General features: G+C 42.4%; 1 protein-coding gene and 2 pseudogenes across 1 annotated transcript; 2 read left to right on the top strand and 1 right to left on the bottom strand.

Annotated features, from left to right (window-relative positions):
- Positions 1 to 8,488: 8,488 nt before the first annotated feature.
- On the bottom strand, positions 8,489 to 10,900 carry LOC136470192 (protein FAR1-RELATED SEQUENCE 5-like; annotated as a pseudogene).
- A 3,980-nt stretch (positions 10,901 to 14,880) lies between these two features.
- LOC136470191 (uncharacterized) lies at positions 14,881 to 17,537 on the top strand (annotated as a pseudogene).
- LOC136474031 (DNA (cytosine-5)-methyltransferase 3) lies at positions 17,454 to 26,337 on the top strand. The gene is made up of 20 exons (XM_066471647.1): positions 17,454 to 18,368; positions 18,481 to 18,577; positions 19,766 to 19,873; positions 19,953 to 20,090; positions 20,169 to 20,268; positions 22,842 to 23,020; positions 23,103 to 23,168; positions 23,251 to 23,466; positions 23,604 to 23,662; positions 23,737 to 23,803; positions 23,894 to 24,223; positions 24,314 to 24,382; positions 24,454 to 24,540; positions 24,603 to 24,690; positions 24,808 to 24,929; positions 25,007 to 25,111; positions 25,244 to 25,287; positions 25,363 to 25,432; positions 25,533 to 25,636; positions 25,795 to 26,337. The coding sequence occupies exons 1-20, from the start codon at positions 17,851 to 17,853 to the stop codon at positions 25,994 to 25,996; spliced, it is 2,769 nt and encodes a 922-aa protein (XP_066327744.1). The 5' UTR covers positions 17,454 to 17,850; the 3' UTR covers positions 25,997 to 26,337.
- Positions 26,338 to 26,412: the final 75 nt, after the last annotated feature.

Below are 26,412 nucleotides of genomic sequence, written 5' to 3'. Positions count from 1 at the left end.
TGACCTTCCGAGTCTCTCCAACACAAATTTAGATTCAGATGATGATGATGATGATGATATTGATTGGACAGACATCCAGGGAGATGACGAGTAGGTGTTGATCTTTCTTCTCTTCTTCTCTTTTTGGTGCTTTATGCCAAAGGGGGAGAAAATTAGAGGGGTCAACAACTTTTCGATGCCATGGTCAGCAGCTGCGTTTCATGTCCTATTCGATGAGTGTTAGTACTCGCTAGGTGAAAAGTTTGAGAGTCGCTCAAAACTCTAAATTGTGAAATAATGCTACTATTTGACTCTTTGTGTATCGGATATGGACATGTATCGTTTGTGTGGATTAGAAGTCATCTTATTGTGCTAGGTTGCATATCTTTTATCTAAGCTAGCTGTGTGGTGCTTGACTCTGTCTTGCTCGTACAGTCAGGTGCGGTAGCACCGCACTCAACTACAGCAGCAAACACATGTGTGCATAAACTGTCATACGCATCACGTATATATTTTCTTGCACAGTATGTAGTACCCCACAGGAGCATGGATGTAGGGGGAGCCCCATCACTTTCACTAAAATGTGAATTTTAGCTTCTTATGCTAATTTGAGAATTCAATTCTCTATTCACATAATTAGGGGGGGCTCTACACCCATGGATCGAAAATCTCAGTATTTATTTTATATCTTTTGTAAGCTCTAATCGGGTTGTCATCAATCACCAAAAAGGGGGAGATTGAAAGTACAGTCAAGCCCTAGTTGTGGGTTTTGGTGATAATAACCACACAATTAGAGATCTAATGAAATTTATCGAGATGACAAGCAGGGAATTTATATTCGAGGATGCTACATGAAACGGAGGAGCCCCCAATTATAAATATAGATGGCTTCAAACTCAAAGGAGGTTTAAATTTTTTATATATTAAATTTGAGTATCAGAAAAGACGTACTATAAAGAGGGGCACAATGCTTAAGTTAATACGCGCTACCAAGTGCTCAAACAACCACAAGCATCCTCAGATTTACAGCCAAGACAATCTACACTTCACTATTACCCTTGCTGTCTTGCGGGGTGCGAGCTCCGACTCGTTCGACCCCTTGGGTGCGAGCTCCGACTCACCCGACCCCTTGGGCGCGGGCTTTGTCTCACCTGACCCTAAGGTCGCGGGCTCCGGCTCACCCGACCCTTTGGTCGCGGGCTTCAGCTCGCCTGACCCTAAGGTCGCGGGCTCCGGCTCGCCCGACCCCAAGGTCACGGGCTCTGGCTCGCTCGACCCCAAGGTCACGGGCTCCGGCTCACCCGACCCAAAGGTCGCGAGCTGCGTCTCGCCCGACCCTAAGGTTGCGAGCTACGTCTCGCCTGACCCTTTGGTCACGAGCTCTGTCTCACCCGACCCTTTGGTCGCGGGCTTCGTCTCGCCCGACCCTAAGGTAGCGGGCTCCGGCTCGCCCGACCCTAAGGTTGCGGGTTCTAGCTCATCCGACCCTTTGGTCATGGCCTCGTCTCACCCGACCCTTTGGTCATGGCCTCGTCTCACCCGACCTCTTGGGTGCAGTGTCCGTTGAGGTTTGGGGATATATATACCTTTCCCTTTCCTCGTCAACAGCGATTTTTTTTAATTTTAACCCTTTTTGAATATAATTTTAAATCTAACACTATCGGTTTTTTTAAAACTAACACTTTTAGCCATACCTATTGCCCTGGCGTGGCCAAATGCCTGTGCCGTGCCATGCGTGGTGGCGCGGTAGAGGGCTGACATGGCGTGGGCCGGCCTAGGGGATCGATTACGTGGCAGGTCCTGCCGTGCCATAGACCTTGGCGTGGCAGTGTCGTGCCCGGTTGCATGGCGTAGCTGGACCAAATATACCGCACGAGTAGCCACACCACCTGGCCGCTGCGCCTGCCGCCTGCCCGGGCTACCTGGATGGTTGAATCAAAACACGTCATGCTCGTATTTTGTTGACTTTTTTTCACGGTCGAATAGAGAATTTGATAAGCCAATGATTAGTTTTTCGTCTTTCATAATATGGTTATGCACCATTTTAACTAATCAATTACGAAAAATTGCCACCGGCGTCCAGATACGCCGGGACTACCGGTTCCCGAACACAAGGTACTTAATCTCGCCGACAGTGCTGCCGCGACTCAAAGAAACGAATAAGAAGCAAGTTGACAAGCTGCCACATAACATATTCATTGTTTTGACATAAGTTTGAGATAACATAACCAAATAACCCCGCAAGTTTTGGATGCCAATATTCGTTTGACCTAACAAACTAAGATCCAGGAATGTAAGGATCCCTCAAACGCCTCTGTCTCTTCGAATTTGTTGGCAACACATTAGGAGTGTAGCCAACGTCGGTATGGTCGCGTCGACGATGCGTACGGCTCATACCCTGCAGGTATATGATACGCACGATTACTTATAATTCTTTATGATCATTAGTTCATGGAGCCTATGTATTGAAGAAAATTATCTTTGTTAGTACCTGTGAGGCTCCTTAGGTGCCAAGCGGGGCACCACCTAGCTAAGACATGCTGATCTTGTCCTACGGCCATTCGTCCCACTGGTCGTGCTGTCCGCGGAAGCCCGGGGGTTCATCGTCGTCGTCATCGTCCTCCTCCTCGTCCTCGATTGCAGGGTCCTTCCCAGCGCTATGATGTGGTGGTGTACGCACCGCAGAAGTGACACCCTACGTCATCGGCTGAGAAGAGCTGACTGGTGTCCTCAAAGAGGCTGAAGACGTGCCACCTGATCGCGTGGGGAGTGGCGGTTCCTCATAAGGAGTGTCCATGCAGCTCAACTTCTGAGCTAGCTTCCTGCAACTCTTCTTCACCTTCTACATAAATAGACATTAAAGTTAGTTCATTACCCAAATGCATATACACTAAAGAAACATTTTCGAAACGGACAAGTTTATGTTTACCTCCACCAAAGCCATGAGAACGCCTGGCCCCTGCCCTCTAGACTCATGAAGCCGAAACGCTACTTCGTTGGACAGCCTTGACAATTGTGTCGCATGAGTACAGAAATGCGGTTGGATAGTTTTAGTACACATACTTAATACCAAAAGGATAACAAATTGTACCATTCAAGTATCTTACCATGTATCTTTGAAGTGGGTCTCTCTGTAGCTATGTGTCCTCCCTAGTGGTAACGTTGTACACATCTTCGATGACATCGTCCTCCGAGTCCTCGTCAATCGCCACATCAGTGTACGGGGCTTGATATGTGTCCTCGTAGACCTGTGAAGCCACCATAGGTACTCGTCAAAGGTGTGCTGGTCATGTGGAGGACCCGCAAGGACCGCATGTGGTACCCTGGTCTGCCACAAATGGATGTACGAGCTATGTGTCATGCACCAATCCTTGGTCTTGTACCTCTTCCTACGGTCAAACTTGCAACAAAACGATGTTAGTTGTACCAAACACACCTCTAAATTATAGCATTGTTATTAATCGATAATGCACCCGTGCAATTCTTGATTGGTGGAGTTAGCGATGGTGGGCAGCCTGTCATTCTTCCAAACTATCTGCAGACCCAGATGGGCAAGTGAATCTCGACCACATGGAAGAAAATAAGAGGGACGTCGCAGCGATACTTGTGTGACTCGTCCCTAGTGACAGGACTCAGATAGCCCTGGAGCTCTGGAGAATCCCAAGGACACCAAAACACCTGAAATTTCATAATTGTGTTGGGTTGTGATATAGTGTACATCGAAGAAGACACTGCTATGATAGTATAGAGAGCGTAACCTGGTGCTGTGTCAGGACGTCGAGACCATCCGTATACTCCCTGTACTTGCGCCACGCATTCCCTCTAACTAACCGTGCTTCCATCCAGATATACAGAGCTGTAGGGAGTGTATCATGCCCGTTCCATCACTGTATTGAACACAATAATGAATTATCAACAAATAATCTCATCATATCTAACTACCTGGAAGAATATAATGAACCGAAGTACTTACCGATAAACCATTATTAAGGGGCCTCCCAATGGGCAATCATTCCCAACACCAAACCTGGAGTAGGTAGGAGCAACCCCCAAGGTTCGCATGTCCTGAGGTGCGACAGCAGGCAATGCATAGTTGTCAATACGTCCATGCCAGGACTGCGCTACCCCAGCTGTACCCCGCTATGTTCTCCCACGGCTGGCGAAGTATGTCAAGAAAGATCCAGCTAATGATGTTGCCCGAGGCATCTGGGAAGAGGAAAGCACCAAGAAAGTGCCAGAGCCACACTCGAGCAAACCTGTCGATCTGTGCCTCCTCAGCTTGTGGGTCCAAGTACTCAAAGCGCTCTGTGATCCAGGACGACGAAACACCAGAACTTTTCCTATAATTGATCAAAGAAAATGAGACCCGATGCCAGCTGTAAAGCAATGCAAGTATTAAATAGGCTTTAATTACTCACTTATTTTTCTTAGAAGCATCGTCGTCCGATGGAAGAAAGCCAGTAAACTAAGCCACCAGCTCCCTCCAGTGATCGTTGTCAACTATCCCTGTCATTGGAAGTCTCCCAACCAAAGGCCTAAAACAGCCTTCACATCCTGCAACGTCAAGGTCATCTCGCCACAAGGTAGGTGGAACATGTGGGTCTCAGGCCTCCACCTATTATAAGAATAGAACGACTGTTAGTTGCCTCCAATTTGTTATAAGAAAGTTTACGTACAAAGAATGCACTCGCACCTGTCTACACCTGCAGTAAGTAGTGCTGGGTCAAGGGGCGGAAGACCATGGTTGACAACACAGACAAGCTCGAGGAAGTCGGCACGCCATATGTACGGCGTATAACGCTCGTCCCACTGATACGCCCTGGTGTGAGTGCAGGGCCTCAAAGGAGGCAAGGACACATTTGTGTCGTTGTCACTCAAGATGTGTGCTCGGTGCTGGTCGTTGTACTCCACCTCAAGAATGGGGTACAACGGGTGTTGCATGGGAGGGGCCATCCTGTTACAAATTGATAAACAAAGCGTTAGAGTATTCAAACTAGCAGACCATCATCAACTCTTTTGCTTCTGCGCCGGCCGCTCGAGGATTGCGAGGGCACGTGGGGGTACCATAGGGATACAAAAAATACTAACTATACTAGATAATAAAAAAAAATATGAAATCGAGAGGGAGGTACCTTAAGAGCGAGTGGCCTTGACGCGCCGGCGTTCGTGGCGTGGCCGGCTAGGGCGCTGCGTGGCGGGAGTGGCCGGGTGTGGCGTGGGCGAGCGGCTGAGGCCGGGCGGGCACGGGCGCGTGCGGCCGCAGGCAGGGCGCTGGCGGCGGGGCGTGTGCAGCTGGCGGCGGCGGCGGCGTTCGGGCGGGCGGGCAGGGCAGGGGTGCATGCGGGCGGGTGGGCTTGCGTGCGGTATATATTTGGTCCAGCCGCACCATGGATCAGGGCATGGCACTGCCGCGCCAAGTTCGGTGGCGCGGCAAGACCTGCCACGTCAACGATCCCCCAGGCCGGCCCACGCCAGGTCAGCCCTCTGCCGCACCACCATGCATGGCACGGCACAGGCATTTGGCCGCGCGCAGAGCAATAGGCGTGGCCAAAAGTGTTAGTTTTAAAAAAATCCGACAGTGTTAGATTTAAAATTATATTAAAAAAGGGTTAAAATTAAAAAAAATTCTCAACGGCTATCTACGATTTGATGTGACCATTGGGGGCTGAGGGTACATATACCTTTCCCCTTCCTCCCCAACGGTATCTGAACCAACCAATCTGCTCTCTTCTTCCTCACTGAAGCACGCCCAAAAATAGAGTAGGAGCTCTCTCTCTCTCACTCCATTGTTGACCTAAAGCCCGCAAGCAAATCTATTGATTTTCCCATCAATACTTGAGGGAAAAAAGGTCCAACTTGATTAGAGAGCAACTTCATTGATTCCCAAATTCTAAAGAGCATTTGGTTCACGTTTTAGCAAGCGGTTGTGCTTGTTACTCTTGGAGCTTGGCTCCTAGCCGGCTAGAGCATCGCCCGTGGAGCTCGCCAACTTGTGTGGCAGCCCCGGGAGGTTTGTAACCACCTCTTGCAGTAAGTAAAATCACCCCTCATCTCAAGAGTTCACTCTCTTGACTTAAGAACGAGGTAGGGTTGCATAGCCCTAACACCTTAGTGGTATACCTTAACAACATGGACTTAGGCAAGCCTTGATGACGAGTTGAACCATGGGATAAATCCCTATGTCATCTTGTGCTTGTTTTGCTACACTTGTGGTCTTGTTGTTGTTGAGGTGATTTCTAGGATAGAGGCCGATCTACTTGTGTGTGGTGTTCCCACCACTTTCAGTTGTCGATCTGTGATCTACTACTTTGCAGGAAGCTAAGAAATTAACCCGATCTAAATTTCGCTGGGAAGATTTTGAATCGTGAACTAATCTCTCCTGCAGGTGCGGCAGTGCCACGCTCACAGAGCGACAGTGCTGTGGGTAAATTTGACTTTGGTTTGAGTTGAATTTTTACTAGCCTATTCACCCCTTAGGCGTACCAAAGATCCTACAGGTAGTGAATTAAAGGTATTGAAACCAAGAGTTACTGCAGAGTGTTCAGCTGACAGAATTTTTGGAAATAGGCCTCAGAATCATGTTTCATCTGGACATCGATTCCCTATAATTGTTGAAGAATTGGGATATTACAACATAATTTGCGGACTTGCCCACAGCCAGTGGAGCAGGTATGGTTTTTTTATTTATTGTTTATTTATCTTTCATTCTTTTTTGAATTATCAAAACAATCATTATTCATTTGCCTTTTGTTTTTTGTTATTTTTCCTTTGTTTGTAGTTTCAAGGAAGTTGAATTCTACAAGACCAGTGTTACTTACTCTTCTTTGGGCGAATGAGTGAAGCTTAGGGGGAAAGTTGACAATTTTTTTCGTTGTTGGTATGTGTCGTAATTTTTTTGAGGACGAACACCCTAGGCAGTCTAAGAAACACTTCTTCTATCCAAAAGTGGGGGTATGTTTTTTATGCATTAGTAAAACTTTTTTCTCCCTCTGCGTAATATCAGTCTTTGTTTGGCTTGATCTAATAGTTTGTAGCTTTTTATCTGTTGCTATCTTTTCAGTATTAGTAATCCTTTGCTCTGTGTAGTTTATGATGTATGTGTGCTTTAGCTATTTTTTATGGTTTTTTTCTGGTTGCTTCCCTTTTTATATCTTAGGTTTCTAATCTTTTTAATTTCATTTTTAGGGCTGTCTTTATACTTACAATTGCTCATATGATATCAAGACAGCTTAGAATTGTTTTCTTGGAGCCAATTCTGCTTATAAGCTCCATCTTTCCGACAAGGTTAGTCTTGCTTACAGTTCTGCTTACAAGCTCTATCTTTTCTTTCTTTTGAAGCCATTTTTGCGCTTACAATTGCTTTGAAGTTTGGTTCTATTATTAATTTTTTTGTTGTTAGCTTTGTTTTTCAGTTGTTATATTGAAGCATTGGTTTGTGTTCATCGTTGACTTGAAGAACCAACTGTTTGTGTTTTTGGATTCTTATTATGATGCTAATGACAACTATCAAATCCAAGAAAGGACCAAGCTTGTAAGTATATATTTGCAAATTTTCAGTTATGAATTATATTAATTTCTTTTGTGATTTGTTATTTTGACCCTTTCTTTATTGTTTTTTAGATAAATGCATTTAAGGAATGTTGGTATCAACATGCTGAGGGTAAAGTTGATGTTGATGTGTTTTCTGTGGTATATCCTCCAGTCCCCAAACAGAAAAATATGTAAGTGATGTAAATTGCACGATCAGTTATGGCATGAGTGAACTCATCAACTTTTCTGTTTTATTGTTTTTTTATATTTCTGCTAGTGTGGTCATCTGGCTTAGATATGTAAAATGCTGTATATATTTGTTCATGTTTTTTTAAGGTGAGTGTGCAATTTTTTGTGGTTGAAATGTGTGCATATCTTGTGTGCATGTTGTGCAGATTCAGTTTGCCGGCTCTGTTTGTGATCCATCCATTTCCAATTTTTGCCTTTGCCGGAGTGTGAGTCTGTGTTTGTAGAAACTAGTTGAAAATAAACAGAGAATGGCCCTGCCCAGCTGCACCTGGTGTGGTGAGTTGTGGTGTCGTGTCCTTGTTTTGTCAGTATCATACTATCAGTGATAGTACTAGAGGCTTGAGGCCTGCAACACACAGCTTGTATTTGTCATTGTAAGTGCAGGGCATAAATGTAATGTGTGCAGCTCATTCAGTTTGCTTTTGCTCCATCTGAGCTGATGCTTGTGAGGGCTTGTTTATTTATCTCAAACTCTATTAGCATCATAGTTGATCCACTTCTGCTTGTCATTTCGACTCCTAGTGTTTGGAACTATTTTGTTCCTTTAGTTTGGTTCAAGTCAAATTCCTGCTAGTTCCTCTAGCTAACCAAGCCTTTTTTGGTGGAAATATGGGCCTGAACAGCTTTTAGATTCTCCCTGCGATATTTAGACATCTGTTATTTGGATTTTGTTCTGTACCAGCTGTGCCTAGTTAAACTAATTCTTTGTTTCAGTGTGCTTAAAAACCAATTATACCAATGTTTTAATTGAAAACACATTGCGCAGCATTTGTTGTATTGATTTTGAGTAAGAGAGCTGAGATTGGGAGGTCCTCATTTTAGCTATTAGAATACGCTTCATTTTCTGTGAAATAGCAAGTGGCATCCTCTTTTTGCTATTTGTGTTGATTGGTTTTAGAAATGCGTTTAGAATAAGATTTGTTTTAGAAGGACTTGATCGGTGGTAACTTATCTCATGTGATTGTTCTCTCAATTTGTTTTCACAACAATTTTGATTTGGCTGCAAGGATGGGTCTGTGCCACACTGCCAGTTAGAAGCAGAGCTTAATGTTATTTCTTTTTGTTAGGTACGTTACAAGCAACCTTTAGTATTAGAGGTGAGCTTAGAGTGGAGGTGCTCAGTTTAGTTGTTGGAATACAGTTCCTTTTAGCAAAATAGCTAGTGGCACATAGAACCGAGCTAAATGTAGTATTGCTTATCTGTTTGTTTTGCGAAGGTAAGTTTTGTTTGGTTACTCCTCTACTGCCATTAGAGTGTTTTGGTGAGTTGGTCTATTTTTTTGTTTTTGAAAAGCCTACATGTTATATAGTGTTTATAATTGTTTTCAGTGTTGATTGTGGTGTATTCGCTTTGAAGTTCATGGAGTTTTGGGACAACAATATCGATCTCAGGCATTTGTTTGACCAATCTGATATCCCCAACTTAATGGTGAAGCTTGCAGTAGATATATTCTTCAGCAAAACGAATTGTATTGACAAATCTCTTGTCATGAACTTATATAAGTAGGTACTATGTTGGTTTTAATTGTCCATTTCTTTTTGCTGTTTTTTTGTGTTTTAAATGTTTGTTTTACCTTTTTCTTTTGCAGGGCATCGATCCTCGTGTCTGTGATTAGTTTCTTTTTTGAGTTTTTTGTTAATCAGATTTGTTAGTGTAAGAAGTTAGATTCATGGATTTAGATTTAATTTAGAGGACTAAAAAACTACGTAAGTAGTGCCTTTTACATGTTGTCGGCACTTAAGGATTTACCTTCTTTTACAATATTGTTTGTGCGTTTGTTGCACATGATAGAAGCAGAACCTCTATTACAGTTTGTAAGTCTACTACAATATTACATATACTCATAATGTTGCCGAATTTTCTGTCTTCTTATAATTTGATTCTCTTTCTTCTACTCCTTGCTTGACCCTCTCGAGCTCCTTGCATCTGTATTATTGTTCATCTTTGTTGATGTCTTCGTCCTCTTGGATATGGGTTTTTTTGGTGAGCCTGCAAGGTAAAAAAAAGTTAACCATGCTGTAGTTATCCTATTTTTCTTATTGTTTTCATTTGGAAAATCTATTATATCTTACTAACTAGTATAACTTGTTGTTGTATATGATATTTTTATCTGGATTTTCATCGGATGTTGCTTTCTTTTTCTTCTTGCTGCCTTGTTGTTTCATTTTCTGCTTAACCTGTTCTATTTGACTCTTCATTCTCTTTGGCAATGGCGGCCTGCCCTTCTGTGTTGTTGTATCTAGATCTTCAATAGCATTTTATGAAGTATTCATATTTGTATTTGATGTTCCAACCGTTTCATCTTGTGCATGTGAGTTTTGTTCATTCTGACCTTCATCAGTTCTTTGAGGTGCCAGCAACTTGTCCAGGTGCAACTCTATCCTGTTCATTTCTCCCATAAGGTATTCTGTTGCTTCTTCATTTTTGGCTGCTTTCGAATTCAGTATTGTGGATTTCCTTGATAGTACATTGAATCTAAGTAATGAATTTGTCACAGTTGTTCTCTCTTCTATTCTTTGTTTGATCAGTCTCATATCCCTTTTTCTCCATCTATCTATTATGTATTTATCTGGTATCATGCTAATTTCCTTTTCTATTATCACTTTCAGGACATGTGAACAGAGTATGCCGTCTTTGCTGAATTTGGCGCAGATGCAGCTGAATGCTGAATTTGGTGTAGATGCAGCTGAATTCTTCTTTTCCTTCAGTGAGGTCAGTTAGCACTTTATATATTCTTATCCTCTGTAGCTTGTGTACCTGGTTACCTCTCTGCCAAACTTCAAATACTTTGCCTTCTTCAATTTCCTTGTATGTCAGTGTTGAAGTAGCACTAAGTTGCACCTGGAATTTCTTGTATATGTTCCTAGTATATAATTCTTGTGCTTGGTTCTCAAAGGTGTACCCAAATAGTAGTTCTTTTGGTCTTTTTTGGTTGTTGTAGTGGTCCTCCAGATTTTCTGCTCTGTCTGTTGTGTTAATTATGCGTTGGTACTCTCCCAAGAAACTGATAATACTATATGTTTGACCCACATTTTCTTTGAATCTTGCGTTTGTAGCCTTGCTTCTTGATGTGGTTTGGATGAAAGGGAAGAAATCATGTTTGTAGTAAACTACGGTGAATCTTTCGCTTGTCTCCCACATCTTTGTGAAGTCTTGTTGTTCTGTAGCTCTCTTTCCTCAATCATCTTCCCCCACAAGTACTCAAATTCATCTTCTATGACACAGTTGTTTACTGTGTCTTCAAATTCTTCATATAGTCCATCTTTTGCTGTAAATATTTTGATATTCTTTGAGTAGCACTTGGTTTTGATGTGAAACAAGCAATTTTTGTGCCTTGTGTTCGGCAACGCTTCTTCAATAGCTGATTTCATGGCTTTATCCTGGTCTGTTATGATAGTCTTAGGGTGTTTGCCTCCCATAGCCTCTAGGAATATTTCAAACACCCATTTGAAAGTTGTTGTTGTCTCGTCATGTAGGAAAGCACATCCAAAGATACAGGTTTGTGCATGCCCAGCGATACCCACAAAGGAAGCAAATGGCAACCTATATTTGTTTGACATGTAAGTTGTGTCAAAGCTAACACAGTCTCCATATTCTGCGTAATATTTCAGTGACGATCCATCCCTCCAGAATATATTTTTGACTTTGTTATCGTCATCTAATTCAAACTTGTAGACGAAGCTAGGATCTTCACTCTTCCTTATCCTCAAGTTGTCCAAGACCTTTGTCATATCTGATCCTCTTACTTCTCTGTTTATTTTTGTACTGAAGTTGCTAACATCTTTCTTCTTTACTGGAAGTGCTATGACTCCTCTCTGAGATAGGACATTTATAGATATCATCTTTCTGGTTAGAATGTTGTTATCATTCAATGTTCTAATGAGTGCTTTCTCCATGTCCGTCATGTACTTGTGTCCACTAAACTGTTGGTTTCTCTGTCCTGGCTGCAGTTCATGGTTGTGATCTAAATCAAGTCTGATAATTCTCCAAACATCATTCTCTTCTTTGACAATCATAACACATGGACAGTTTGTTTTGACCACTACACTTGTCTTCCTTTTTGGACCCTTTTGTTTCCCGATATCTTTGTCCACTACTACCTCCTACTGATCTACTGTCTTTGGTTCTTCTTGTTTCCCATATTTGTTACACTTGATTGTCACTTTTGTTATCTCATTGTTTCTTTTCTTGCTTGGAGTTCTGAAGACATGCGCAACAGCTGTTTCAAATCCAGCAAGGTATGCATAGAAGTTGAAGAAGTGCTGAGCATCATCTTTGCTTTTAAATTCCATTCCTAACTGTGGGGTGTATTTGCTACTGATATCCGCGCTGTTGCCTTCAGAAGCTGCTATCTGCTCTCTACTGATAAATTCATCAATTTCTTGCTCAGTAAGTTCTTTTCTTTCACCACCTTCTGCATTGTCCTTTGCTGTAGCTGTTTCAGTTTCATTGTTGGCTGATTCTGATGTTGTCTTTGTTATTTCTGATGTTGTAATTGTCAATTCTTCTTGTACTACACTTTCAGGTTCTTGTATCTCTTGAATTTCCATGTTTTTGAAGATGCCATTTTGCCATTGTTCTTCTTCATGTTCTGGTAAGTATTCTTCAACCCTGTCTCCAAGCTGGTAATCCTAAAAATTTTAATATTAATAAGTACTGTTTCATTTTTGTTTTTGACTTTTAAATGTACTGTTGGTTCATGTTTGTAGTGTCTTACCTCCAATTCTGAAGTTGAGTAATCTAAATATGTATTCCTTTCAGAAATTTTGTTGCTGTTATCAGTGACGAAGCCAGAAAAAAAATTAGGAGGGGCTGAACAAAAGAATAGAGGTTTTTTTATCTTCTCTTAACTTTAGCCCCTCCTACTTAATACATGTATGCATAAAATTTTAAGGGAAGACTTAGAAAAACTCCACGTGCTCAGGATGGGTAGGGGGTGCTGAAGCCCCCCTAGCCCCACCGCTGGCTACGTCCCTGGCTGTTGTGTAGAGCCATCTGCAAAACAATGTGTTAGTAATCATGTAAGTTTCAGCTTGCATTTGTTGTTTATTCAATCAACGAGTATATGCAGGCTTCTAGCATTGTTTGTTTGAAGAATAAAGGAACCTAGGCCTAGCTTAATTGTTTGTTAAACCAGGCTTCACTAGACTAGAAGAAGTGCCCCCCCTGCCTAGTTTTTACATACTCGTAGTACTATGTGCCTGATGAAACTCTGAATGTGAAAACTTTTTAAAAGTAAAAAAGAAACTCTGAATGTGAAGGTGTGGAATCTGAATGCATGAGCTGAGTCCCACCCAGTTTGAAAAGAGGATGGAATAATTACAGAAGAAAGAAACAAGGGACATATACTTAGTCTTTTTTTTAGTCGTACCTGTTTTTCAGTCGGGCTGCTAGATATGACATATTCATCTCCCGTGTAGTAGTCTGACATTTGTATCTGTGTTTGTAGATTTTCCTGTGTTTTTTTATTAATAAGATAAAAAATTTTGTTAAATAGGAAAGAGTAATTTGTGTTTGAGTTTTTTTTTTGTTACCTGAAAAATCGGTGGACCCAGCAGCACACTTGTATATGTCCTTTGCATTTTCTGAGAAAACTGAATACATGTGGTAATGTTATTACAGTAACAATATAATGAATTCAATTTTTTTTGCATAGTACATGTAAGTTGTCAATTACCGAGTACCGTCAAGCTCTCCTGTGTAATTTTTTTATCAGATTTAGAGCTGTTATTGGCTATGTTTATTTTAATATAGTAAATCATTTTTTTGCCCCTAGGGAGAAGTTTTTTTAATGTTACCTTGCTCCTGCTATGTCTTTGGGAAAGGTATGTACTGCATTCACCCATTCCTGCTGATTGATTGTTTGAACCTGTCTCAGAAATTGAAGTAGCTCCCTTTGTCTTTGTGCTTTGTGTTGAAGTCATTTCATCTATCTGTATACAATAGTTGATCAAATTACAAATTCTGCTGGTTCCTTATGTATTTTTTTTTATTTTCATACCTGCAAGTTGTACATCATTCCGAAGTGGCTCTGCCATTGGGTTACTGGATCTCTCGGAGTTGTTGCTGAAAATGGATCTGTTGCCAGGTAGCAATATTGTACCTTTTTTTCATGCATATATGAATTTTCATTTATTATTTAAGTGTCAATAGAAATTATTGATATTTTTTTCTATGTTTGAAGTTATCTACATCTGGTTTTCTTGCATTGATGTTTCTGTATACTTGTCCTTCTCTGCAATGCCCACTTTATTCTGCATGGAAACATGTATTAATAAGTTGTTAGGCAGTATAGAAACTTAAACATTGATTTTTTTTGAATCTGTCTTTTGACATTTGTAGCTTGACTTGAGATTTTAAATATAAAATTTTTGCAGTATGCAGTAAGATTATCTGAATCTACATGTTTGTCTTCCTTTTTTTTTGTAAAATTATGACTGCTTATTAAGAATTTTGAGGAGAGCTTGCTGTAAATTTGTATTTAACTTATATGCAGATTCATTATGTCTTCTAGTTTTGATCGAATGTGTGATGCTTACCTGTTTTTTATGTCCATCCTTGTCCAGATGAAGGCACCAGGATGGATCTGGAGGTTCCATTTGTTCTCCCTTTTCCCCTGGATCGTCTACTCAGATCTGGTGCGTGTTTTTTTTTGAGTCGTCCTCTCGATTCTGATGTAGTGTTTTGTTGTTCACGGGCAGGTTATTGTGTCTTGTTTTTAATTTTATGCCCTTCATTTTATTCTCTCAGATCCCTTTTTCTCTTTTCTTTTCTTGGTGTGTAAGTTTGTTTTTTTTTGTTTAGGCCCTTCTTCTTCTTTTTTGTTTGAAGTCCTTTTTTTTGGGCTTTTTCCCCCCAAACGCAGTGGCTCATTTTGGGCTTTTTTTCGTTGGGCCTTTTGTTAAGTGTCTTTTTTCGGCTTTTGTGTTTTGGCCCTTTGAAACGATTTTTTTATTGGATTTTTTTTTCGATTGTTACATGGGCTTTTTTTGTGTGGAGTAACTGCTTTTGGTGGTTGTGGCATTTATTGTTGGTCTTTTGGTTTTTGACCGCACTCAGCTTGCCAGCTATTTTTTCTAGATTTAAAATATATTGAGCGCAAGCCGATAACGATGCTAACGATGGTGAATGAGAGCAAATTCTGTGTGGATGATCATGATGGTGTTGTTTTTGTTCTAGCTCATTTGGATCGTCTTCCTTTTCAACTTCGCAAGTGGAGGATATCAGTTGGTGATATTGTTGTGCGAAGGACTGGCTCTTCCAGAGCTTTTATGGATATTCCAAATTTCCAATAAGGATCAAGGTAACTTTTTTTCTTATTTTTGTCTCTTAATTTTCAAAGAGTTTGTATATGTGTTTTTTAATCATTTTTTTTTGACTTTATGCTGTTATTTCTTAATTTTTCCTAGGTTGTTTCTCAAAACAATTCAATTACTCCTGAAGCTGCAGTACCATTTACTTTAGAAGATGAAGTAGTGTCTTTGTTTGTTTTGGATAATCTTGATTTAGTTGTTGGAGAGCAATCTCAGCTTATTGTTGCTAAAGGGTTGACCAGTGATAATATGTTAAAATTAGTTGCACGTGTGGTGAAGCAGAATCGCGGTGGTCAGTTTCTTTCTGTCTAAGTTTGCCTATGATTCGAATAATGCCACTGTGTATGTCAAGGTGACTGGAGAAGAGGATGCAAATCTGATGGCTGGGAGATCATTTGAGGTGGCAGGCGAAAGGATGTCGTTTTATCACGTTCTGAGTATCAGTGTTTGTCCAGTAGAAGAAGACTTGTACCAGAGTGTTGGATGCCATCAGATTTTTCCTTTTAACTTTTCTTGAGTAGTATGGCTTCTTCATATTGTGAAGAAATGTTTTGAAGTTATGTCTGTGGTTTTTTTTGTTGAATTGTATAGTTATGTTTGTAATAATTGAACAAGTTTTATATCTGGAACTATTTTTTTGTATGGTAATTTAGTTTTTGTTGTTTGTAATAAATATTAGTTCTATATGTTTTTTATATTTGTTTTTGTTTTTGGCCATGCTGTCAATGACTAAGATGGAGTCAGTTGAAACTATTTACCTTTTTTTTAGTGTATTTAAAATTTCCTTTTTGTTGTATTTTACACTAAACTGTGCCGTGTTATTTCATTGGCAGATTTTCTTTCACTTTTGTCAGTTGTGGTGTACATTATATTCAATTTCAAATAGTTGTAAAGTATTTCTTCCTTGTTCATCCTTTTTTTTTGTTTTTCTTACATTTGTATGTCTGCTTGTTCATTTTTTGTTGTTTTTTTTGCCTTTGAAACAACCGGTTGGCAGGAATCCTGAAATCTGGTTGTTTTTTTGCCTTTGAAATAACCGGTTACTGGTGGGCAACAAAACAACCGTTTTTTCTCTTGTTTGTTTTTTGGTTGTTTTTTCCCTTTGAAACAACCAGTTACTGAAAGACAACAGAACAACCGTTTGTTCAGTAGACAAGCTCTATTTTTTAGGTGTATAATAATAATATAGATAGATATGATCTTGGGTAGAGATAATATTTGTGTAAAATTATATTTTGCACAAAATCTAATTTCAAAATGACACGGCACTGTGGAAGGGAACCATTACTCTTTTTATTCACAGGCGATTACTCTTGTGTGATGATTTCACTTCTTTTTAGTACCTGCTAGGAGACATGCATCGCACATGTCTATCACTCTTAAAACTCCCGCTCTATGTGGGGTCTGGGGAAGGGTGCCAGTGACAAGTCTTATCCTCGCCTGTGCAATGCGAGGAGACAGCGACTTAAACTCGGGACCTTCCAGTCACATGCGGTAAAACTATACCGTTTGCACTAGGCCCGCCCTTCGCACGTGTCTATCACTCTACGTAGAAAATTTCATTCATAAATGAGAAATTAGAGCGTGTTTAGTTACAAGAAGTTGGAATTTTGGACCACCGTAGCATTTTCGTTTTATTTGACAATTAGTGTTCAAACATGAACTAATTAGGCTCAAAACGTTCGTCTCGCAATTTCCCATCAAACTGTGCAATTAATTTTTTTTCGTCTACATTCAATGCTCCATACACGGACCGTAAACATTCGATGTGATAGGTACTGTAGTACTTTTTGGGATTTTGGATTGGAACTGAACACGCGCTTATACAGTCAAAAGAGGAATTCCAGTCAATCAGGGTAGTTACTGTACAGTCAATCTGCGCCGCCTGCGACGTCAAGGTGCACGGCGCCAACTCCCTTGCGTCGCGGCACCGCCGCAGTGGCCGCACGCGCCTCCTCCTCGCGGTCGCGGGATCGCCGGCGCCGGCGCCGGACGAGGACGGGTACGAGTCCGCGGCGACCTCCTGCGTGCCCACGACCGACTCGGCGGCGTCCGCGGCGGAGGCGCGGGGCCCGCGCGCCAGCCGGGAGCGGGAGCCCGAGCCCGAGCCCGGGCGCGCGCGCCGAGGCGGTGCTCGAGGGGTGGGCCTCGCGTTGGGGTCGGAGGCACGCCGGCGCGCCGCGCGGGTGCTCCTGGCCTGCGCCCACGACCTCGCCTCCACGCGCGTCGCCATGGCCGCCGCGCTGTAGCGGGAGGTGGCGGGGCGCGGTGGGATCGGCGGCGGGAGCGGGGGCGGCCACGGCGAGGCGCTGCGGCGCCTGGAGGCGTGCGCGCACGTGCCGGCGAGGCTTGTGTTGGCGGTCGCCACGTCCCAGGCGCGCGCCCGCGCACGCAGGCGGGGAGGGCCGCCACGGACGCCAATCTTCGCGTCCGACCGGTGGAGGGGCCAGCAGCCGAAAGCCTAGCCGCGCAGTCCGGCTGCCACACCCTCGCTGTCGCGGGTGACGAGCGAAAATTCGAATCCATACCCTCTCGCTGCAGACGGGCCCCAAGCCGTCAAAAATTGGACGCTCCCGCTCCCGCTCCCGCTCCCTCGATCTTTTGGGTTTCGTTTTCCCACCGCCCGACAGCTGCGTCCGCTCTGCCCTGTTTTCGCATTTGACCGATCCCCTTCGATTCGATTTCTACACCCCCAGAGTTCCAGACTCCAGAGCTCTCACTCTCCTGCCAAATCCCCTCGTCTCCCGACCCTAGAGAGCATCAGCAGCAGCCCCTGCCATGGCGCCGAGCTCCCCGTCGCCCGCCGCGCCCACGCGCGTCTCCGGCCGGAAGCGCGCCGCCAAGGCCAAGGAGATCCACCAGAGCCAGGAGGAGGAGGAGGAGGAGGAGGTTGTGGCGGCGTCCTCCGCCAAGCGCAGCCGAAAGGCGGCGTCTTCCGGCAAGAAGCCCAAGCCGATGCCCAAGCAGGCCAAAGCGGCCAAGGCGGGTAGGAAGAAGAAGGGGGAGTCCGAGAGTAAGGAGCTCGTGGAGGACGATGTGTGCGCCGAGGAGCCCGACGAGGAGGAGTTGGCCATGGGCGAGGAGGAGGCGGAGGCGGAGGCGGAGGCCGATGAGCAGGCCATGCAGGAGGAGGTGGCCGCTGTCGCTGCCGGGTCGCCCGGGAAGAAGAGGGTGGGGAGAAGGAGCGCCGCCGCTGGCGGCGACCACGAGCCGGAGTTCGTCGGCAACGCCGTCCCTGCGGCCGAGGCGCGCAGCAACTGGCCTAAGCGCTACGAGCGCAGCACTGCCGCAAAGAAGTATTTTTCCCTCCCTACTCTGCTTTGCTTTTGATTCGATCCCAGATGTTTGCTCCCTGTTGTGACTTGTGAGCTGAGCAATCCCCTGTTTATTGATTCATGGCGTGTGCAGACCGGAGGAGGACGAAGAGCTCAAGGCCAGGTGCCACTACCGGAGCGCTAAAGTGGACAACGTCGTCTACTGCCTCGGGGATGACGTCTATGTCAAGGTCCTTGTTCATCGCTTTCATTGCCTTCTTTATTTGCCATGATGCTGTTGCTGCTCTCATTTATGCTCTGCTCATGTATTTGTTAAGGAAGCAAGACTTGTTTGATTTTTGTTGTCCATTTCCAATGATGAGTTGTCAGCAGTACATCGTGGTACGCTGGAAGTCTGGATGTCTGTATGTACAAATTACTGTCTGGTAGCATATTTGTCATCGATCAGGAGCTTGCTTATGACCTCTGTTTGGAAGTCGGAGCTGCTTGGGTGCTTTGTGCAGCAAGCTCGGCAATGATGACGAGTTTTGGCCGCTTATTAGTTTATAGTTCCGTTCTTTTTTTCATCTAGCCTTAGTTGTGCTCTGTGATGGTATAATTGTGACTGATCATATAATTGCCATGGAAGGAAGCATTGAACTTTAAAACCAATTCCTAGTTATGCGTGTTTGACAAGTGGTTTATGGTTGCTTCCAATGGTCATGAGTAGAACAAGATTTGGTCGAACCTTAAAAACTACAACCATCAATAGGTATTACATTATTTAGTTTGAAAACGTGTAAGTTCCATGTGTTGATTTGTATTCAATATACTTGCAAATCTCTTATATTGGAAGGGTTATAAGATTATATTCTAAAAGAAATTAGTGGTCAAAGATATGCATGTAAGATTGCAAGGTCAAATACTCAAATGTGTGAAGTATCTGTGACTAGAGGGAGTATAACATAAAGGGGTGCTCTAAATGTCTGTCTCTACACAATGCTGTGTTTGGTGTATAGCCTGCTCCCAAAATCGGGATCCTTTTGATTCTGTCGAAAATGCACTGTTCAACAATTTCAATGCCTAATGTTAAGAGGATGTTATTTTTAATAACAAAAATGCTGCTTAACCCTGCATCTATTTTGCATGTACTAGTGATTGCTTACATCCTGTTATGATCTCTGAGATTATTTGAAAATTTTCTTGTCTTATTTGCCTGTTTATGAGAGGGAAGTGTTGTTTGTCTCTTAAATTTTAGTTTCATGAAAGTTCTTAGTAATTCAACTGAACATAAACATTGATGATGCAATGAACAAGAATGCTCAAACTATTGGTTGTGTACAATACCACTGGATGATTTTGCTTTCACATCACATCTTTTTTTATGTTCTTTAATAATAGATACTGAATTTTTTATGATTCTTTTTTGCCTATCTTAGGCTGGAGAAAACGAGGCAGATTACATTGGCCGCATTACTGAATTTTTTGAGGGGACTGATCGGTGTCACTATTTTACTTGCCGTTGGTTCTTCCGTGCAGAGGACACGGTGCGTATTGAGCTTTGTGTCATTTCTATTAATGTCAAGAGGTAGCATAGAACTTTAAAACAATAACATATCAGTGCAGGTTATCAATTCTTTGGTGTCCATTAATGTTGATGGCCACAAGCATGACCCTAGACGCGTTTTTCTTTCTGAGGAAAAGAACGACAATGTGCTTGATTGCATCATCTCCAAGGTCAAGATAGTCCATGTTGATCCAAATGTAAGTTCCCTGCTGAGAGCTTTGTGATTTTGCTATGCACATAAAGTTTCTCACTACAATTGTTTTTTTTTGCCTTAGATGGATCCAAAAGCCAAGGCTCAGCTGATAGAGCATTGTGATCTATACTATGACATGTCGTACTCTGTTGCATATTCTACATTTGCTAATATCTCATCAGGTAATTGCTTCCACATCATCCTTTTTTGGTTGACTAGCTGAATGCAATTTACTTGCTTTGCTAAATTAGTGCGACGTTACTACTTACCAAATAGCTTTTTTCCTCTAATGCCTGTTACAATATTTGTATGCTATATATCCCCTCTGTCCCAAAAGGAATGCAATTCTAGGTTCTGGATAAGTCAAACTTTTCTAAGTTTGATCGAGTTTATAGGAAAAAAATCAACATTTACGTCCCAAATTAGGTTTAATATGAAAATATATTTCAAAATCAATGCAGTGTACTTATTTGACATCATCAATAGGGCGTACCCAGTGCAGAGAGCTCCTGCTCTGTGCGGGGTCTAGGGAAGGGTGTCAGTGGCAACCTTACCCTCGCCTGTGCAATGCGAGGAGACCGCGACTCGAACCCGGGACCTTCTGGTCACAGGCGGTAAGACTCTACCGCTTGCACCAGGCCCGCCCTTCTATTTGACATCATCAATATTAGTGTTTTTTGTACAAAGTTAGTTAAATTTGAAGTTGTTTGACTCCTTGGGAAGTGAGAATTGCATTCTTTTTAGGAGAGGACACAATCATCTTCCAGTAATATTGAAGGATAACTGAACTGTCCACCTTAGGCATATCTGTCTCAACTTTTGATTTTGGCTACCAGTCATCCAACTTTTAAAATGAGCTTATGAAGAAGCCAAAAGCAGGCCTAGAGGTGCTTTCCCTGTCTTTTGTGAGATTAGCGATAATGTATATACCTGTACGGTAGTGCCATTCCATACTCACACCCACTAGATAAAATTCTATTTGCCATACTTGCGCAACATGTACCCAAATATATACCTGTTACAAACAAAAAATCCTAAATATATCATATCATTTAAATCATATATAGCGTCAAGTTTTTGTAAACAGAAACTGATAATGATAACATAGCAACAAAACTTCACCAATATAGTGTAATAGTTATAGATCTATTGGATACATGTATATTTCATAGTTAGGTTGGGCCGTGAGTGTGTTTTGGCTATCTTTGGCATGACTTAATGAGATCACATATATGGCCGAGACGACCCATTAACATACCTTTGTTTGAAGAAATCTTTCCGTACCCGCCTCTTTATTGGGTAAAACTCGTTGGGCACTTGGGTTTTGGGTATCCATTATCATCCCTATGTGAGATATTGTTTTGAGGGGTATTGTGTGTATTAGATATTTATTCATTCAAAAGCTAATCTACAAAAACAATTTTTAAAAGTAAAAGCTCAAACAAACATGCCTTTACTCCATCAGCCTAGGTTTATTGGGTTAACTTTTAGTGCATGCAGTGTTGAAGTATAAGTAGAATTGCCCACTTTTGCCTATCAGCTCAAGCTTTTGGTTTGAACTGGTTGGTGCATGCAACTCAACACTCAATATGGAATCAGTGCTAGAGGTGAGAAGTCTTGAGTTTGATTGAATCTGGCAAGTGCAATTAAATAAAATAAATGTAGTTGACCTATATTTCCATAGTATTTGAGGTATGACTGAGCCTGCAAGGGAGGGAGAGTATTGAAGTATGAATGAGCTGTCCACCTTTGGCGCAAAAGTGGTGGGGCCACGGCCTGATCTTGTGCCAAAATTAACACTATGTCGGAATGGATTGAAATGAGCTCCAACATGGCTCATGATGCCTAATTTGTGTGCGGCCGGAAAGACTTCCAAGCATGCGATATAGTCAGCGCGAATCATGGCCTGATCTTGTGCAGAAGATGATCACCCAACGCTGTGAATGATGAGTTGCCGGTCATCTTGGTTGCCTTCCTTCGTGACTTTCTTCTGGAAGTAGAGCGCTGTTGCCTTCAACTCTCCGCTCCTTGCTTCATTTGCCTTTCCATGTCTGGCTTTTGCAAGCCTGCCCAATAATCAAGAAAGGAGCACATCATATAGATAATCTTAGAGGGAGATTTGGTTCTTTTGTCCTCAAAACAAACAACATGTCTTGTGCACCATATTGCTTGACAAAGAGCTGCCAGCCCCACTACATATACCGGTATACCATTCGGTAAACAAAGCTTGAGGCAAACCCAAAACTGATCAATATTACAAGGTCTGCAACTGACTCCAAGGGTACATCAATCAGATTCCAAATGTATTTCGCCGCCATCCATCCAAAAAAGAGATGTTCCACTGATTCCTTTTCTGTATAAAAGGCATATATTTCACTTCCTTTCCAATTTCTTCTTGTGAGGTTGTCCTTCGTAAGGATAGCATTTTGAAGAAGCCACATAAAGATTTTAATTTTCAGAGGGATTTTGGCTTGCCAAATATGTTTAAAGTTTTGACCCTGATCATTTTGACATAAATGTTTATACAATGATTTGTTATCTCCTTCTATTTCACGTGAGGGGGATCTTCCATGTGATAGCTGTTAAATATAACTGAATTGAACACATTTCCTTATCAGCTTAGGCTTGTGAGTGCAATGGTTGGTGTATGTAGCTCAATAATTAAAACTGGTTTGAACAGTCTACAGTGACTAACTTTGACATTTGTTAAATGTGTATGTTTTTTTACAAACTCTGACACTTGTTTTTCTACTAGAAAATGGGCAGTCAGGCAGTGAAACCGCTTCGGGTATTTCTGATGATGATGTGGATTTGGAGACGTCATCTAGTATGCCAGAGAGGACAGCAACCCTTCTTGATCTGTATTCTGGCTGTGGGGGCATGTCCACTGGTCTTTGCTTGGGTGCAGCTCTTTCTGGCTTGAAACTTGAAACTGTAATCTTCTACCTAGTTATCTGTTGGATAGAATATGTTCATGATCTCAGCACTAATTCTACTGTTCTGGCTATGATTGCAGCGATGGGCTGTTGACTTTAACAGTTTTGCGTGCCAAAGTTTAAAGTACAATCATCCACAGACTGAGGTATGAATAGTAAACTGCATCTTGGATTCCATCTGTTCTGTCCAGCTGCTCTCACAAAGTTCCTTTGGATCTTTGAATGTAGGTGCGAAATGAGAAAGCCGATGAGTTTCTTGCTCTCCTTAAGGAATGGGCAGTCCTATGTGAGAAATATGTCCATCAAGACGTGGATTCGAATTTAGCAGGTTCAGAGGATCAAGAGGATGAAGGCAGCCCTCTTGACAAGGACGAATTTGTTGTAGAGAAGCTTATTGGGATATGCTATGGTGGCAGTGGAAGGAAAAACGACATCTATTTTAAGGTACTTAAGTGTTATCTGTTCATCTGTACTTGATTCCAAGAAAAGAAGTTCAATTACTATGGCAATATAGAAAAAAACTAAGCTTTTCAAGCAATGGATATTTCTGTGTATTTTGTTGTAATGCGAGATTTCTGCAGGTCCAGTGGGAAGGATATGGTCCTGAAGAGGATACATGGGAACCGATTGATAACCTGAGGTTAGTATTTGGTATGTCATCTGCTTGTTGCCTTGTACATCTATTTGCATTCTAATCCTTGTTTCACAAACCAGTGACTGCCCACTGAAAATTAGAGAATTTGTACAAGAAGGGCACAAAAGAAAAATTCTCCCGCTGCCTGTGAGTATTTAGTTGGGTGTGGTTTTTCTCCCTGTTTGTTTAGCTCCCCATTTTTTTGGGTGATATCTAACTAATCTATTCTTTCAAAAGGGTGATGTTGGTGTCATTTGTGGAGGCCCACCATGTCAAGGTATCAGTGGGTTTAATCGGTTCAGAAACCGTGATGAGCCACTTAAAGATGAGAAAAACAAGCAAATGGTGACTTTCATGGATATTGTGGCGTACTTGAAGCCCAAGTATGTTCTCATGGAAAATGTTGTGGACATACTGAAATTTGCTGATGGCTACCTAGGAAAATATGCTTTGAGCTGCCTAGTTGCTATGAAGTACCAAGCACGTCTTGGAATGATGGTAGCAGGCTGCTATGGTCTGCCACAGTTCAGGATGCGTGTGTTCCTCTGGGGTGCTCTTTCTTCGATGGTCTGTTTTGTACCTTGCTGTTTTATATGCTTTGCTAGATTTATGTTGCATTGTTGACTGCTGGCTAATCAGGTGTATTTGACAATGTAGGTGCTCCCTAAGTATCCTCTGCCTACATATGACGTTGTAGTACGTGGAGGAGCCCCTAATGCCTTTTCGGTAAGTGCACTCACTACTTTGAAATCCTTTGCATTGTGTAAAATTTATTGAACAACTGAATTTGTTTGCAGCAATGTATGGTTGCATATGATGAGACAAAAAAAACATCCCTGAAGAAAGCATTGCTTCTTGGTGATGCAATTTCAGATTTACCAAAGGCAAGTGTTTTGTCAAGTTCATACATTTCTCAATTTGCATGCAATCTTACTCTTCTGTGCAGGTTGAAAACCATCAACCTAACGATGTAATGGAGTATGGTGGTTCCCCCAAGACAGAATTCCAGCGCTACATTCGACTTGGTCGTAAAGGTAAAAGGCCCAGTGAACTTTACTGGTTGAGCTTCTCCATGAATTTTAGAAGAACCACCTTTTTTTCTTGGTCCTTTGCTACTACTGCAGCAAGTTCGCTCTGTTTTATTCTTTCAGACATGTTGGATTGGTCCTTTGGTGAGGAGGCTGGTCCAGATGAAGGCAAGCTCTTGGATCACCAGCCCTTACGGCTTAACAACGATGATTATGAGCGGGTTCAGCAAATTCCTGTCAAGAAGGTTGGTGGCTTGATAGCAGTTGTGCCTTCCTTTGTTGTTTCTCCTTCTGAAACAATCATCACTCTTTCCTATGGTAGGGAGCCAACTTTCGTGACCTAAAGGGTGTCAAGGTTGGAGCAAACAATATTGTTGAGTGGGATCCAGAAATCGAGCGTGTGAAACTTTCATCTGGAAAACCACTTGTATGTGTTATTTTGTGCTGTTGTGCAACATTTATGTTACATATTCAGACTCATAACTGATGAGATGCTGCAACTACTGTAAGATTCATAGTTAAGACATGATAAGATTTTGCACAAATCTTTGTTATCTAGGTTCCTGACTATGCAATGTCATTCATCAAGGGCAAATCACTCAAGTAAGTTGCAAAATGGTCCCTTTTTTTTGAAAAAAGTAGGTTATTGGTTACTTGTCCTTACATATGATGTTGTAGGCCATTTGGGCGCCTGTGGTGGGACGAGACAGTTCCTACAGTTGTAACCAGAGCAGAGCCTCACAACCAGGTCAGCTTCAGTACAAACTACCCCTTGATGCTAATCCCTGCAACTGTATTTAATGCTAGTTTTGTCTGCATATGATCCTGATTGAACATGTTGTCCACAGGCTATATTGCATCCGACTCAATCAAGAGTCCTGACTATCCGGGAGAACGCAAGGTTACAGGGCTTCCCTGATTACTACAGATTGTTTGGCCCGATCAAGGAGAAGTAAGTTCTTAGTTTGCCTGTACCTAATCTAGTCACTCTTGAAAGTTGTCAGCAGTAAGCCATTGATCAGTCAGTTACAGCTCTTGAAATCAGAAGCAGGATCATGCTGCATTGTAATCCTTGCCTCTGAACATGTGTACTTTCTCTGATGGCGATAGGTATATTCAAGTCGGGAACGCAGTAGCCGTCCCTGTTGCCCGGGCACTGGGCTACTGTCTGGGGCAAGCCTACCTGGGTGAATCTGAAGGGAGTCACCCTCTGTACCAGCTGCCTTCGAGTTTCACCGCTCTGGGGCAAAATGCGGTACAGGCGAGGGCCTCTTCTGTTGGCATTCCTGCAGGGGAGGTGGTTGAGCAGTAAAAGGATACAGAGCTGAGCTGAGCAGGGCAACGGCCAACTGCAGGAGCATCTCTGTTTGGGTCCGATTCGGGCCCATCCAATAGCATGTTTACCCATAAATAATCAGTGCATCGTGCTGATTCTTATGATGGGAGATGAATGTAGGGAGGGTGCACTCAGCTCGAGTGCTTGTTGTACTATACTGTAGGTTGAGGTTTCAAAACATTCATTCATCGGCCGCCTATTTGTGGTCGATGTTTCTCGTGTCATTTCAGTTTAGCAATCTGCTGATTTGAGGCTTCGTCATGTACGTGTATTCTACCATTCATTCTTGTTAAATGCAAGTAAGACAACATTTGATCCTGTTTAACGTGAGCGTATTTTTATCCACTGTTTGAGTAGGGACTGATATAAGGCATGGTTTAAATTTAGGGGTA

The sequence above is a fragment of the Miscanthus floridulus genome, chromosome 8 (assembly GCF_019320115.1).
Source record: "Miscanthus floridulus cultivar M001 chromosome 8, ASM1932011v1, whole genome shotgun sequence".
Lineage (NCBI taxonomy): Eukaryota > Viridiplantae > Streptophyta > Magnoliopsida > Poales > Poaceae > Miscanthus > Miscanthus floridulus.
This window is presented reverse-complemented; position numbering and strand designations above follow the sequence as displayed.

Coding starts and splice junctions, on each gene's coding strand:
- LOC136474031 (XM_066471647.1), top strand. CDS start 17,851: ATGGCGCCGAGCTCCCCGTCGCCCGCCGCGCCCACGCGCGTCTCCGGC. Junction 23,021..23,102: donor CTGGCTTGAAACTTGAAACT/GTAATCTTCTAC, acceptor CTATGATTGCAG/CGATGGGCTGTTGACTTTAA. Junction 23,804..23,893: donor GAAAAATTCTCCCGCTGCCT/GTGAGTATTTAG, acceptor TTCTTTCAAAAG/GGTGATGTTGGTGTCATTTG.